General features: G+C 44.4%; 1 protein-coding gene across 1 annotated transcript in view; it reads left to right on the forward strand.

The window, feature by feature from the left end:
* The window catches only part of fgd6 (FYVE, RhoGEF and PH domain containing 6), a 78,654-nt gene that overhangs the window by 56,411 nt on the left and 7,012 nt on the right, over positions 1-15,231 (forward strand). The window contains exons 16-18 of the mRNA XM_055652778.1: positions 2,110-2,256; positions 3,580-3,682; positions 10,364-10,494. Coding sequence (XP_055508753.1) covers positions 2,110-2,256; positions 3,580-3,682; positions 10,364-10,494 — 381 coding nt within the window. The remainder of the gene's footprint in view (positions 1-2,109; positions 2,257-3,579; positions 3,683-10,363; positions 10,495-15,231) is intronic.

Here is a 15,231-nt window from a genome sequence, read left to right on the forward strand (position 1 = left end):
AATAGGGGTTATAATTTTGTGTTAATAAATTTTATGAATTTCAATGTCGAATTCATGTCTAAATTATGCTGACACAATTCCTCCTACAGTCATCAAGGCAGATGTGATGCATGGACTCGTTTCCACGGCATGAAATCACAGAGCTTTAAAATCTTCACGTAGTCACTCATGTGACTCCGAAGTAAAATAGTAAGATTAAACGAGAAGTTACCAGTTTGAAGTTTGATCGTTATTTTATGACGAATAACGTTGAGGGATTACGTGCCCTCCGCTCCCACCCTTGATCATATATTCAACTGGTATCTCTTCTCTAATCTTACTATGTTTAGTCATTACAGTTATCTGTGATTTCACACCGCTGCTTTGAAGAATGACACGCATGCGTCCTGGCGGGGTCCTTCACGTAATCCCTCAACGTTACTCCTCATAAAATAACGATCAAACTTCAAACTGGTAAGTTCTCGTTTACTCTTACTATTAATTGTGATATAGGAATAAAGCAGGAGATATGGTCAGCTGTTCTCCTCTCTGGTCTATTACTGGTTGCACTATCCATCAATGTGCGCACATTCCATGGTCCAAAGTTCATATTCATATTTCTGTGTTTCTGACCGCGCGTGGTGATATCTCTGGACGCAGTAATTCAGTCGGTAATTTTGAGGCAGGCTATTTTTAGGGCACCTTTTCTAGTCCTTTCCCCAAGTGGGGTGAGCAGAGTGGATCCGAAAGAGGACTGCTCATTCGTGGGTGCAGCTGCCCAAGGGCTCTTCTGCCTCGTTCCAAGAGTCCAGCGACTGAATCTAGCACCCGCCACTTGATGTGCCAGCTCATGACTAGGGGCTTACAGTTCTCTCAATCCTGCCCCCGTCGCCACTTGCTGATCACCATAGGATTTAATCCAGGGTGTTAGGGTGGATTGCCTGTATGGAGGACGCCTGTGCATAACTTTGTTTAACGTGGGGAGACTGGTGCTCAGACAGCCACCACACGGTCCTTGACAGATCTGGGTCAGGATCCAGTGGCATGGAGTCCAAGACGACTGGAGACCCTTTTCTGCTGCAGCCTTCATCCGCTTTCCCAGCCGTTGTGACGCTCCACTAAAATGTGCCATCGTCCTCCGCCTGTTCCACCGTTGAGGTCTTGGTTGGATTGCTCTTTGTCAGAGACCTCCCCCTCGACCTTACCACCATGGGTGGCCCTACCAGGAGCATAACTCCAGACGGCATCGGTCTCTGGATCTCAGAACCACACAAGCTTCTCCACCATGAAAAGGTGCCAATCCATGGAGAAGTGTAGCTATCAGTTCCTCCAGAACTCCCAGCAAGATGTGAGCAGTATATATTTTCCAGTTTGCAGTTTGCAGAGGCAGAGAACAATTGGTGATTAAGACTGTGGTAGATTGTTTTCAGTTGGAAAGCAATACAATTCAGATCCAAATGCTAATATATTTTCATAATGGACTATAAAAATTGATTTGAGGAGGGAGAAAGCGGTTTTGATGACAGTGTGCGTACATCACTAAAAGTCAATGCACCTGTTCAAAGGTAATCAAAGACAATTTGAATGTTGGCCGTTAATTTTTAAAAGTTATGGAGATGTTGACCTTTACGTTAAGATAGATAGAATACTAAAAGGATAAAGTAATGATCAGTTGAATGGTGTCTTGGCCAGATCCTATCTTGAGCATCAGAATCAGTTCAACGCAGGACAGCTCAGGAAGAGATGTATTGGTTGGATGCAACAGGATTAATCAGAATTATGCAGGTCTTAAAGGATAAAATTATGAATGAGTTTGCATAAACTTGGGTTTGGAAGAATGAGTGGTAATCTAAATTAGGCATTTAAAATGCTGAAATTAAATTGTGATGCAATTTCTTGTTGAGAAATGATTAGAAATTAAACCAGAGTTCTTTTTGATGTAAAATATGGTTGTGACAGAACAAAAGCATTCTCATCATCCTTCTCCCAATGGCCCCTTGATATCTGTTTGGGACCTTTTTCTTTAAAAAAACACATAAATTGCTTTAATTGTACATAAAATAAGCATGTATTATTTGTAAATGATTGCATGACAGCCTTAATACCCTTGCGGACTACTTTTTCTTCTAGGAAGAGCCAGAAAATGCAGAAGCTAATACACCTTTGGGCACTAAGGCACCTATATGGATCCCTGACCCTCGCGCTACAATGTGTATGGTCTGCACGTGCGATTTTACACTTACTTGGAGACGGCATCATTGTAGAGCATGTGGAAAGGTTTGTGCGTGATGCAGTTTGTTCTGAAATGTCTTCACTCCTTTTGTCACGGCGTTGACTCTTTATTAGGATAATTCAGTAAATCTTTTTTTTATGGACTTCTTTACAACGGATTTCATTTATTGTGAACAGACCTCCCCACCTTCACCGTCAGGCCGGACTGCCATCGTCACCCCCTGCCTACACTGCCTCCCCGGCTGCCTGACCTGCTGAGTTACTCCATTCTGATAGCTTTGAATTCTTTCCCGATTCTCTGTTTGTTAAGATAAGCTACACTGTATGAGCTTCTTGGTAAAAGGCACACAAGCTAACTGTAACATGATACCTAAATGCGGTCCAGATTGTCATATTGTATGAAGAATTATGAAGTATATTAAATACTGGACAATATAGGACAATATAGGAAATACAAAATCCTAAAGATTTTAAATTAGAATTCTGCTACTTCTTCCCTTGACCACAGCTAAATGGCTTTAGTCTGCTCTGTTCCTGAGGATCGCCACATAGAAAGTGACAGCAGGCCATTGGAAGTGTCAGAATAGTCACTGAAAATAAGCAAGCAGGTACAGCAGGCAGTGAAGAAAGCGAATGGCATGTTGCCCTTCATAAAAAGAGGAGTTGAGTATAGGAGCAAAGAGGTCCTTCTGCAGTTGCACAGGGCCCTAGTGAGACCACACCTGGAGTAGTGTGTGCAGTTTTGGTCTCCAAATGTGAGAAAGGACATTCTTGCGTATGTTCACAAGGTTAATTCCTGGGATAGCGGGACTGTCATATGTTGATAGAATGTAGTGGCTGGGCTTGTATACTCTGGAATTTACAAGCCCAGATGAGAGGGGATCTTATTGAAATATATAAGATTATTAATAGTTTGGACGCGCTAGAGGCAGGAAACATGTTCCCGATATTGGGGGAGTCCAGAACCAGGGGTCACAGTTTAAGAATAAGAGGTAAACAATTTAGAACGGGATATGAGGAAACACTTTTTCTCACAGAGAGTTGTGAGTCTGTGGAATTCTCTGCCTCATGTGGAGGCCGGTTCTCTGGATGCTTTCAAGATAGAACTCTTAAAGATAGCGGAGTCAAGGGATATAGGGAGAAGGCAGGAGCGGGGTACTGATTGTGGATGATCAGTCATGATCACAGTGAATGGCGGTGCTGGCTCGAAGGGCCAAATGGCCTACTCCTGCACCTATTGTCTATTGTATAGGCTCTCTTGCCTACAAATTGTATTCATAGGCGCTCATTTCTGGAAGAAGTCCTATCCATTGGGAAATTAAACTGGGTATTTCCCTATCTCATTTGTATCCCATCTTTATTTTCCAGATTGTTTGTCAAGCCTGTTCTTCAAATAAATTTAATCTGGACTACCTGAAAAACCGACCAGCCAGAGTCTGTGATTACTGTTTTTCAGAACTGCAAAAGAGAGGTAAGGAAAATATAGATAGTGTTACAGTAGAAGGTCCTATAAAATATGCTTCAGGTTCTGAAATAGGTTTCTGCAAGCAACATGAACTTCCCAAGGACACCAAATACTTTTTGCACAATGAAGAATAGCAGAGAACACATAATAATGCCCTTGTTTCCCTCCCACACTCCAGGAGCACACAAAATTCCATGTGTACATACAAGTGTAGCAGTAAATTCAACAACTAGTTGTGATTTTTTTCTAATTGGTATTCTGATTGTCTGAGCCATCTTTATTAGATCATTATTGCCAATTGGTGTCCAGGTTTAAAGATTAATGACTGCTCTTGTCTTTCTGCTGGATACTGCCGCTCTCCCTCTATCCTGGTGCTTACTTCCACAATCCCAGTTTGCATTTCCACTACCTTAGTTTAGTTTAGTTTATTGTCACGTGTACCGAGGGAATGTGAAAAGCTTTTGTTACATGCTAACCAGTCAGCAGGAAGACAATACATTACAATCAAGGCTTCCACGGTGTACAGATATGTCGGAAAGAACTGCAGATACTGGTTTTAATCGAAGGTAGATACAAAATGCTGGGGTAACTCAGTGGGGCAGGCAGCATCTCTGGAGAGAAGGAATGGGTCTCAACCCAAAACATCACACACTCCTTCTCTCCAGAGATGCTGCCTGCCCCGCTGAGTTACTCCACCATTTTGTGTCTACCAGTGTACAGATACAAGATAAAGGGAATAACATGAATAACGTTTAGTGCAAGTTAACATCCAGGAGAGTCCGATCAAAGATAGTCCAAGGGTCTCCAATTAGGCAGATAGTAGCTCAGGACTGCTCTCTATTTGTTGGTTAGATGGTTCAGTTGCCTGAGAACAGCCGGGAAGAAACTGTCCCTGAATCTGGAGGTGTGCGTTTTCACACTTCTGTATCTCTTGAGGGGAGAAGAGGGCAGGGGGTGGAAATCCTGTGGGGGACAGGGGGACATGCCATCCCTTCGGGGCGGACCAAGCTGCTGTTGCTGGAGTTCGGAGTCGATCACCAACCAGGTCAGCTCCCGATGTTACCGTCCACAGGGCCCACGGCCGAAGCCTCGCGTGTGTGCACGCATTCGGCCGCCAAGAAATTGTGTCCCCCGCATGTTTTCTTAGCGATTTCCGTGCCTGGAAGAGGGAGTTCCATAATCCTTAATTATGATGCTGGTCTTGCCGAAGCAGCGTGATGTGTAAATAGAGTCAACGGAAGGGAGGTTGGTTGGTGTGATGGTCTACATGCACATCTCGGCCATTTTTTGCCGTCAATAGTCAATAGTCTATTTAATTGTCATTTGGACCCCTGGAGGTCCAAATGAAATGCCGTTTCTGCAGCCATACATTACACACAAATAGACCCCAGACACAACATAATTTACATTTTACATAAACATCCATCACATAGCTGTGATGGAAGGCCAAAAAAACTTATCTCTCCACTGCCCCCCCCCCCCCCCGATGTCAGAGTCAAAGTCAAAGCCCCCGGCTGGCGATGGCGATTGTCCCGCGGCCATTAAAGCCACGCCGGGTGGTGCGAGGTCGCACACCGGGTCTTGGTGTTAGAGACCCCGGCGTGCGCTCGCAGAGTCCCGCGGCCATTCCAAGCCGCGCGGGGCAGTGATGTAGGCCCCGCTCCAGGAGCTCTTCGACCCCGCAACTCGGGCGGGAGAAGTCGCCGTTGCAGGAGCCCTGAAAAGCGGTCTCCCTCCAGGGATCCGCGGGCTCCCGGTGCCGCCGTCCGCAGACCCCGCAGTAGCAGCCTCCGCATCAGCAGCAGCAGCAGCGGCAGCAGCGGCAGCGGCAGCGCTCCTCCACTGCTCCACCCGCTCCGGTCTCGGCCAGCTCCACGACGGTGAGGTGAGTCGGCACCAGAGTCCCCGGCTTCTTCTGTTGGAGGCCGCTCCTCGTTGCAGCCCCAACGACAACTGAGACCCGACGAGAAAAGGTCGGGTCTCCAGTGCAGGGAGAGATTTAAAAGTTTCCCCCTCCCTCCCACCCCACCCCCCCCCCCCACACACACACCCCCAACATAAAATAACAAAAACTACATATAAACATAGACAAAAAATAATAATAACGCGGACAGGCTGCAGAGGCCGCTGCTGACCAGAGTCGCGCCACCTACCATCTTGGATGAAGCTGTTCCCAAACCATGCTGTGATGCATCCCAATAAAATGCTTTCTATGGCACATCCATAAAGTTGGCAGGTGTTGTTGGGGACATGCCGAACTTCCTAAACCTTCTAAAGAAGTAGTGGTAGACACAAAATGCTGGAGTAGCTCAGCGGGTGAGGCAGCATCTACGGAGAGAAGAAATAGGCGACATTTCAGGTCGAGACCCTTCTTCAGATGCTTTCTTGGCCATTGCTTCAATACGGGTAGTTCAGGACAAATTGCTGGTGATATTTACTCCTAGAAATTTGAGACTTTCAACCATCTCTACTTCGGTGCAGTGAATGCAAACCGGGGTATGTGTACTGCTTCGCTCCCTCATTACTTTGGCCCCAATTCCGACTTCAAATCATTTCAGTGCTTCTCTCAACGACCATATAATTGACACTTTCTTGGCAAAGAACACAAAAGGCAACCTTAGGAGTATTTTTGATTGCAGCATTCATTCCCTTTGTCCCTGTCCCCTCCACCACACAATAAAGCCTCTCATACTCCCATTCTGCAGCAGCGAATACTCTTGATAGTATCGACATTCCACGCCCTCTGGAATCAGTCATCAATTCAAATCTCATCCAGCATATTTGTAGTGCTACTTCTGCTCACAGTTATTGCTGGAGTGCTCCAAGGAAGAGAAGATATTGTATGTTGCCCATTAACAAAGTTATTCATAAACCTGCAATCAATTTACTTATGTGAAAATATTTGGCTATACTTCTCTACCTCTGTCTCAACCTCTTTACCAACTTTGTCTGACATCATTTTAGTCAGCTGATTCAGGACCTTACTGTTCAGAGGAAAGCTTGAGGTTATATCTGGCTTTTGCTAGTACGTTTGGAGCTACCAACCCTGTGCCCACATTTCAGTCCCCTTAATTACTGCTCATTCAAGTGAAATTAGGCAAGGTTGGTTGACTTCTAACCTTCTATCCTTTGCTTTGCTAAAATTCCGTAGTTAATTTCATAGAGCAGGGAAATAGACTCATTGTCACATTCAGTTATGCCAATCAAGTTGCCTCAGCCTGTCCGGTGTTTCCTTATAATGCAACCCTTCAAACCTAATAACTTTATTAGATAGGGTAATATTAGATAGGATAAATGCACAGTCTTTTTACTCAGAGTAGATGAATCAAGAACCTGAGGACATGTTTAAGGTGAGCGGGGGAGGGGCATTTATGTCCACACAAAGGATGGCTAGTATATGGAATGAGCTGCCAGAGGAGGTAGTTGAGGTAGGTACTGTTATAACATTTAAAATACATTTGGACAGGTACACGGACAGGCAAGGTTTGGAAGGATATGAGCAAAATGCAGCCAGGTAGGACTAGTGTAGATGGGGCATCTGGGTCAGTGTGGACAACATGGGCCGAAGGGCATGTTTCCATGCTGAATGACTATAACATTATCATAAATAATTTTGAACCCATTTTACTTTAATGACATTGTTCCTTTAGCACGGTGACTGGAACTGTACAAAGTACTCCAAATGTGGTCTTGTAACATGATGTCCCAACTCTTGTCCTCGATATCCTGACAGATAGAGGCAAGCGTGCCAAACAATGTTTTCACCACCCTGTCCACCTTTGTCGCCACCTTGTATCTGCATCCCTAGGTCTCTGTTCTACACTACTCTTCTGGGCCTTACCATTACTGTTTAAATTCTACCCGGGTTTGTCCTACGAAAATGCAACGCCATGCATTTAACAGAATTAAACTCCTTCTATCATTCCTCAGCCCATTTTCTCAATTGATGAAGATCGCTTTGTAATCATAGATAAATTTATTCATTGTCCACTTCTTCATCTTGCGTATGGCGTGCGCAGCCTAAAGTTGTAGGTCAACTTGTTCTATTTGATCTTGTTTGCACACGTCGGGGTGATTGCATTAGTTGAAACAGGGTGAACTACATGAAGGTTGCAATCTCCCACCCCATTGTCCATTACATCACCTGTTTAGTGCCATTCACAAACTTACTAACTGTGCCACCTACATTCACCTCTAAATTGTCATAATATAAATAACAAACAATCCATCACCGATCCATGTGGGACCTGTCACAGATCTCGAGTCTGAAAAACAACCCCTATCACCACCCGCTGTTTCTTACCTTCAAGCCATTTGTATTCCATCGGCTAGCTCACCCTGGACCCCATGTGATCTAACCTGCTATACCAGGCCTACTATGTTGCACCTAAAGTCCATGTAGATAATATCTTCCACTCTGTCCTCATCAACCTTCTTAGTTGCCACTTCTTCTCTTCTTCTTGCGTTTGAGGCAGCAGAGGTTATGTAACTCCCTCCAGGCGCTGTAGCCAGTTCAATGTGCTGTTGTCGAGGGCCGTGAGGTCTACCTCTCCACCAGGGGGGCAGAGGACAGCGCAGTGGAAAATGACGTGCTGCGCTGTTTGCCACTTTAAAATACTCAAATAAATTAGTGAGACACTATTTCCCATGCATAAACCATGCTCATCACTCATCACTCCTTGCCTTTTCAAATACTTGTATATCCTATCTCTTGTATCTCTTCTATCCTGTACAAATATTTTAATATTTTTCCGTAATGCTTCATAGATTTACCTGTGGCCTTGCTCAGTTATGCTTCTCCAATCTGCACCAGCTTTACACAGACACCAGATTGTGCCCTTAGTTGGTGAACTAAGAATATCCTTCCCACCACTCCCCTGGACCTCCAGATTTAGACTTTAGAGATACAGTGCAGAAACAGGCCCTTTTCCGACCAACAACCACCCGTCTACTAGCACTATCCTACACACTAGGGACAACTAAGCATTTTTTGCCAACGCCAATTAACCTACAAACTTGTACATCTTTGGAGTGTGGGAGGAAACTGGAGCACCCGGACAACCCACGCGGTCATAGGGAGAACGTCCAAACTCCGTACAGATAGCACCCACAGTCAAGATCGAACAGGGGTCTCTGGCTCTGTAAAGTAGCAACTGTACCACTACACCACTGTGCCGATTGGAATCATTAGACATTCTGCAAACAACTTTGGCATAATCCACAAGTTCCTGCACCAACCCCATCTGATTCCACTCTCCTTCAGGCCTCTGGCAACCTCTTCAAATCTTTCATTTCAACTGCAACAAGCTGCTTCTGGCACTAAGGAAATCTTGTTCTCATTAAAGGTATCTTGTAAATCTAAGCTGTTGTAATGCTTTGCAATTTCATTTTGTGAAGCTTAGGGTTTCACTTTATTAGCCAGATGTACATTTATTGCTTCTGCAGTTGGTGTAAGCTTTGGAAATGTTTTGTTTCAGTAAAATGTTTTTTACAGTTTTCATGAACCTGTGACAGTGCCCTCTCCCTTGAATGCCATTTTGATCCTGACTAGCCAGGAGAGGCCAATCCCCAGTAACCTTGGTAACAGCTGGGTCCAATTAGCTGATACCTGTAGGCCACTTGAACCTTGTCATCCTACTCCCTATAAAACCCAGGCATTCCCGCCAGAGGGGAGCAGAGAGAGAATGAGAGAAGGAACAGGATAACAAAGATAAAGAAAGAAGAGGGAGAGGAAGGGAGACAAGGTGGGCCGCCTCCCTCCTAGTTGTGTTCCCCAGTCACATGCTCGAGGAAGATTGGGGTGAACCTGTGAGCACCAGCGCCACCGTGTGGTCAAGACTGGACTGTCAGTCTTGACCGATTCGACCAAAGCCAAGTCTGAGTGGCAGAGGAAAACCTAAGATGCTAGAACGTCTTCCTGCCCACAGACAATGAGGGACTGCTCCCACACAGACACAAAGGTAAAGACTGACCCCCAGGATAATCCAGGGATTGTCAGCGTCGCCTCTTCAAGCCCAAAACCAAGCTGTCAGAAAGAATCCTGTACCGTTAGCACCTCCTCTCAAGTCAAGGGTGAACTACAGGGGAAAGCTGAGATTGTCACGCCTCCTCCTACAAAGACCAAGAATAAGCTGCCAGGGCAAGCCCAATATCGTCAGCGTCATCATCTCACATCCGCTCTGACGGAGAGGGACAGCCACCCATGTAGTCCTGGACTTTCTTACCACTGTAAATAGAATAACGCATGTGAATTCACCCTACTGCGAGTGTCAGTGTGGTCACTGCTGAACCCAGCGTCCATCGCTGATGCCACAAACCCTTTTGCATGCATCGTAGCAGATGTGCTGTTGACGGTTTACATTTCCCTTTCTGTGGGTAACAGATTTAGGAGGAAATTTAAGTATTATGTTTACTTTGTAGACAAGCAAGAAAGATCAAACTAGATCACCAATATAGGACATTTGCAATAAAACTAGTGTCCTTGGGTTGTCCTCTCTTCTCTCTGAAAACATTAATAAATATCTCCCCACTAATTCCCCATTCAACTGAGGTCAGCTAATCAAACACAGACCAAGGATTTATATTTTTCCAAGGTTGGTTTTGTAAGAGTTTAGGTAAGCTATTTTTGTTTGATCTTTTGTTGGATTTGATCACTTTTATGAACTAAACCTGTTTGTTTTCAACTAGAAGTGCAATCACCTGTTACAAAGACGATGTCTCCAACTCACAAATCCTCAAGTGCCCTCACCTCAGTGTTTCACAGCATTCAGCATTCTTCAGGACGGAAGCACAAAAAAATTCCTGCAGCGCTGAAAGAAGTAAGTGGGATAATCGACTAAATCTGATATTCTTCAGACTGTAATGTGGTTTTAACAAAACAAGACAACAGTCCAGACATAATTGCTTTTGTACCCATGAGGTCCTGCCAGTACAGAGAATGCCTCAATGGTGCTTTCATTCTCACATGTGTAAGCGCACGGTGAAATTGTTATAAACAGTCCAGCAGAGTATTGCCATACCTAAACGGCATCGTGGCATAACGGAGTGCCAGAGACCCGGGTTCAATCATCTACTACGAGTGCCTACTGTGTACTGTGGAAGTTTTTAGTCAGATATTTAGTATGAAAATATTGATCATGGACTGACAATAACACAACATATAATTTAGATGTTCTTATGACATGATTGTGCAAAAGATACTTTGATTATCTTGAGAGTGGATGTTTGTGGATTATGATACAGAGATCGGATTGTGGCCGCTGCCATGTTTTTGCACAGTCGGGCAGGACAGGGCCGATATTGGGGCCTAAATAACATATTTCGCATCATCAGATTAAAATGAAATTACACCAAAAACTGGATAAGATGTTAAATAAACACCCGACACTACATACCTTTTGCTTTGTCCTGAACTTGCAATCCGTGATTTTGAAGGCATTTTAATCTGATGATTTTCATCCAGCGATTCAATAGTTAAACAATGTTTTGTTTTTTAATAGGGATCACATAACAAAATTTCCTCATTAGCTTGTTTTACGAGGAAATCCCTCCCTGACAACCAATACAACCCTGCATTTTACTAACCCCACCCCCACAGCCTCTCGAGTCGCAATATTCTTCTCTTAACTTTCCTATTTGCTGTTAGTTTATTATTATCACATGTGCCGAGATCCAGTTGTGTGCTATCCAGTCAACTCCACCAAACATGAGTAGAATCAATCCAAACGTATGTACAGCAGGTAGTAGAAGAGAAAAATTAAGCCAGCGTGTAGAATATAGAGTTACAGCTACAGAGAAAGTGCAGATACAAATTATGGTGCATCTGCATACTAGTCCTCTACAAATTATGCTCTCTGAAATCCAGATTTCTGCAATCACTCACTACTTTGATAACATTATTTTTCCTCCTGGTGTCAGGAGATGTCCTACAGGTTTCCTACATGTGTCCGAAGTTATGGGGAGAAGGCATGAGAATGGGGTTAGGAATGAGAGATAAATCAGCCATGATTGAATGGTGGAGTAGACTTGATGGGCCAATTCTGCTCCTATCATTTATGATCTCCCGAAACTAGCAGTTTTCCAACATCTATCAAATCCTCTCCCACTGACCAATTTATCTACTTCTTTGATTCATCTTCAGAACGGTTTTATTTCTATCTTTGTGTTATTGACATATTTAACATTCATACATCATCCAAAAAGTTTATATAAATTGTAAACCCCCTAGCACCATCCCTCTGACACCCGACTTCTTACCCTCACCAACCATAAACAAGATCATTTGTGCCAGATCTGTTTTCTGTTCACCAGCCAGTCTTCAATCGATGTTAGTATATTACCTACACAAGCTTTTATTTTCCACGATAACTTTAGCCACACCCCATCAAAGGCCTTTAGACTTTAGAGATACAGTGTGGAAACAGGCTCTTCAGCTGGCCATCAATCACCCTTTGCACTACTTCTATCCTACACGCTAGGAACAATTTACAGAAGCCAATTATACTACAAATCTGCACGTCCTTGGAGTGTGGGAGGAAACCAGAGAGCCTGTAGAAAACCCATGCAGTCAGAGGGAGAACATGCAAACTCCACACAGACAGCACCCGTAGTCAGGATTGCACTCGAGTGTCTGGCGTTTTAAGACTGCAACTCTACCACTTTGTCTTTTGGGAGTTTATTTATAATATATTACCATGTCCCTCTATCCAGAGTGCATATTACTTCTTCAAAGAAGTACAATTAATCAAACATATCACGGGATGTGGTTGATACCAAAAACAAATGACATCATTATCAAATGTAGAGAAACAAAAGATTGGCCTGGAGATAGTGTAAGCTGAGCCAGTATCTGAAGTTACCAAAGGAAAAAAATCATGGATATTGGAAATTGAAAATAAAAATACAAAATGCTAACAATGCTCATTATTGGGGAAAAAAAGATAAGATCATCGTCAAGTCCAGAATGCCATAGTGTTATTCTGTCCTCTGCTTACATGAAAATAAGGTTGTGAGGCATGCGCATGCTTGAACATATTTTGGAACATTGTTGGAGGCCGAGTGGGCGTGAGCCAGGGAATTCCATTAATAACCTCTCTGGTAATGCAGCATGGCCTCTTACAAATTCAGCAGTCCATGGCAACATATACAGGTACTGGAAAGATTCAGCAAGTCAGGCTGTATCTGGAGGAAGAAAAACCGAGTCAATGCTTCGGGTTGAAGACCCTATAAAGATTGTAAACCTGAAACGTTAACTTTGTTTCTCTTCCAACAAATGCAGTCTGACCTGCTATTTTCTGTTTTTATTTTAATTTTCAGCATTTGCAGTTTTTTTGTTTTTTTTAGATTTTCACTCATTTCTGGCAATGGATTCCACTCTCACTTTCAAAATATAGCATGTCAGACAATGCTTTGTCAATTTAATTCTCCATCTTCCAAAGATATACAGGCACTCCCCATCTTACATAATAGGCGACTTACATGAACTTGCCCTTACGTAAGCATTTCTTTAAGCCCACTGCATTATTTCCGTATTGAGCATCTCGGTAGCAGTGTGCTACTGCAAGCCAGTCGGGTGTTCTCGTGGATGCTCCTGAGTGGTCTCCACGTCGTCGGGTCTCCGCGTCGGAGCTTCCCCCTTGGTCTCCGATTCAGAGCTCTCGACGTCGGAGCTCCCCTGCGGTCTCTGGGTCGGATAGTAAATTTACACGTGTGCAGTACCCATTTCCGTGTTTGACGTGCGTAACATCTGCGGGAAGTAACCCTTACATAAGTCGGGGAGCGTCTGTAATATCAAGTCTAGAAAGATGTAATGAAGCTTGTCAGAAAATAGACAATTAACGCATCGTCTTTTTGTAACTGAGGGAATGTTGCATTGTCTGGAATATTTCTCTCCGAAAGCCAATTTCATTTCCGTATCCGATGACCATTCATGCTCCTGCCTCCATCCATGTCTCTGAGAACCTCCACACGTACTCAAGGATCAGCACCTCATTTTCCAACAAGTCACATCGGAGCCTTGCAGACTCAACACAAGGATTAACAATTGTCGTTAATGAGTATTTCCCATTCTGAAGAAAGGTCATTAACCTGAACGTTAACCATGTTCCTTCTCCCATGGGATGTTGTCAGACCTGCTGAATATTTCCAACATTTTATGTTTTACTTGAGATAGCATGACTGTTAGAACTGCAAAGAAGTATTTTCAAGGCTCTGCATTCAACACCATTGTGCCAGAGCTACTACACTCCAAACTATCCCAGTTGACTGTGCCTGAACCCCTCTGTCAGTGGATCACTAATTTCCTGACAGACAGGAAGCAGCATGTGAGGCTGGGAAAGCACATCTCGGACCCGCAGACCCTCAGCATAGGAGCACCGCAAGGCTGCTTACTCGCCCCTCTCCTTTACTCACTGTACACCAACCACTGCACCTCCGCAGACTCCTCTGTCAAGCTTCGCAAGTTTGCGGACGACACAACCCCGATTGGACTGATCCAGTTCAGTTCAATTTTATTTGTCATATGAAGGTTAACACAGGGTCAGCGGTACAATGAAATGTGTTTGACAAGACAACGGGTCACCTCAGCAATGATATTACAAGGATAAAAAAATATAAGATAAAAGTGACATTGGTAGGTAAAAGACAATAATAAATAAAATAATCAACATACACGATGTGTTTATGAGTTCAGAAGCCTGATGGCATGATGATAAAAACTGTTCTTAAGTCTGGAGGTACGTGCAGCCATGCTCCTGTATCGTCTGCCTGACAGTAACAAAGAGAACAGTCTGCGTGCTGGGTGTTTGTGGTCCTTGATGATGCTGTGTGCCTTCCGCAGGCACCGCCTGTGGAAAATGTCCTGAATGGCCGGGAGACAGTTGCCAGTGATGTGCTGTGCCGCGTTCACCAGTCTCTGTAGTGATTTGCGGCTGTGGGCAGAACAGTTCCCGTACCAGACTGTGATGCAGCCCGTCAGCACACTCTCGCTGGTGAAATTGTAGAAGTTTGTGAGGATGCTGGCGTTCGTGCCAAACTTCCTCAGTCTTCTCAGGAAAACGAGCCGCTGGCGGGCTGTCTTAGTTATTGTGTCCGTGTGCCCTGTCCAAGAGAGGTCCTCAGTGATGTGCACACCGAGGAACATGAAGCTGCTGACCCTTTCAACCTCAGCATCACCGATGAGGATGGGGTGGAATCTGCCCACAGACACGGAGTGACACAGCTGGCGTCCTGGTGCCTTTGTAACAATCTGGAGCTTAATGCTCTTAAGACAATGGAATTGATTGCAGACATTAGGAGAGCTCCCCCTCCCCGCACTCACTATCAACAACACCACAGTCACATGTGTGGAGTCTTTTACGTTCCATGGCACTATCATCTCTAAGGATCTTAAATGGGGGGGCCACCGTCGACTACACGGTACACAAAAAGGCCCCACAGAGGATGTACTTCCTGCGGCAGCTGAGGAAACACAATCTGCCACAATCAATGATGGTCCAATTCTATACTGCCATCGTAGAGTCTGTCCTCACCTTCTCCATCATGGTCTGGTTTGGCTC

Source organism: Leucoraja erinacea, chromosome 22, assembly GCF_028641065.1.
Source record: "Leucoraja erinacea ecotype New England chromosome 22, Leri_hhj_1, whole genome shotgun sequence".
Lineage (NCBI taxonomy): Eukaryota > Metazoa > Chordata > Chondrichthyes > Rajiformes > Rajidae > Leucoraja > Leucoraja erinaceus.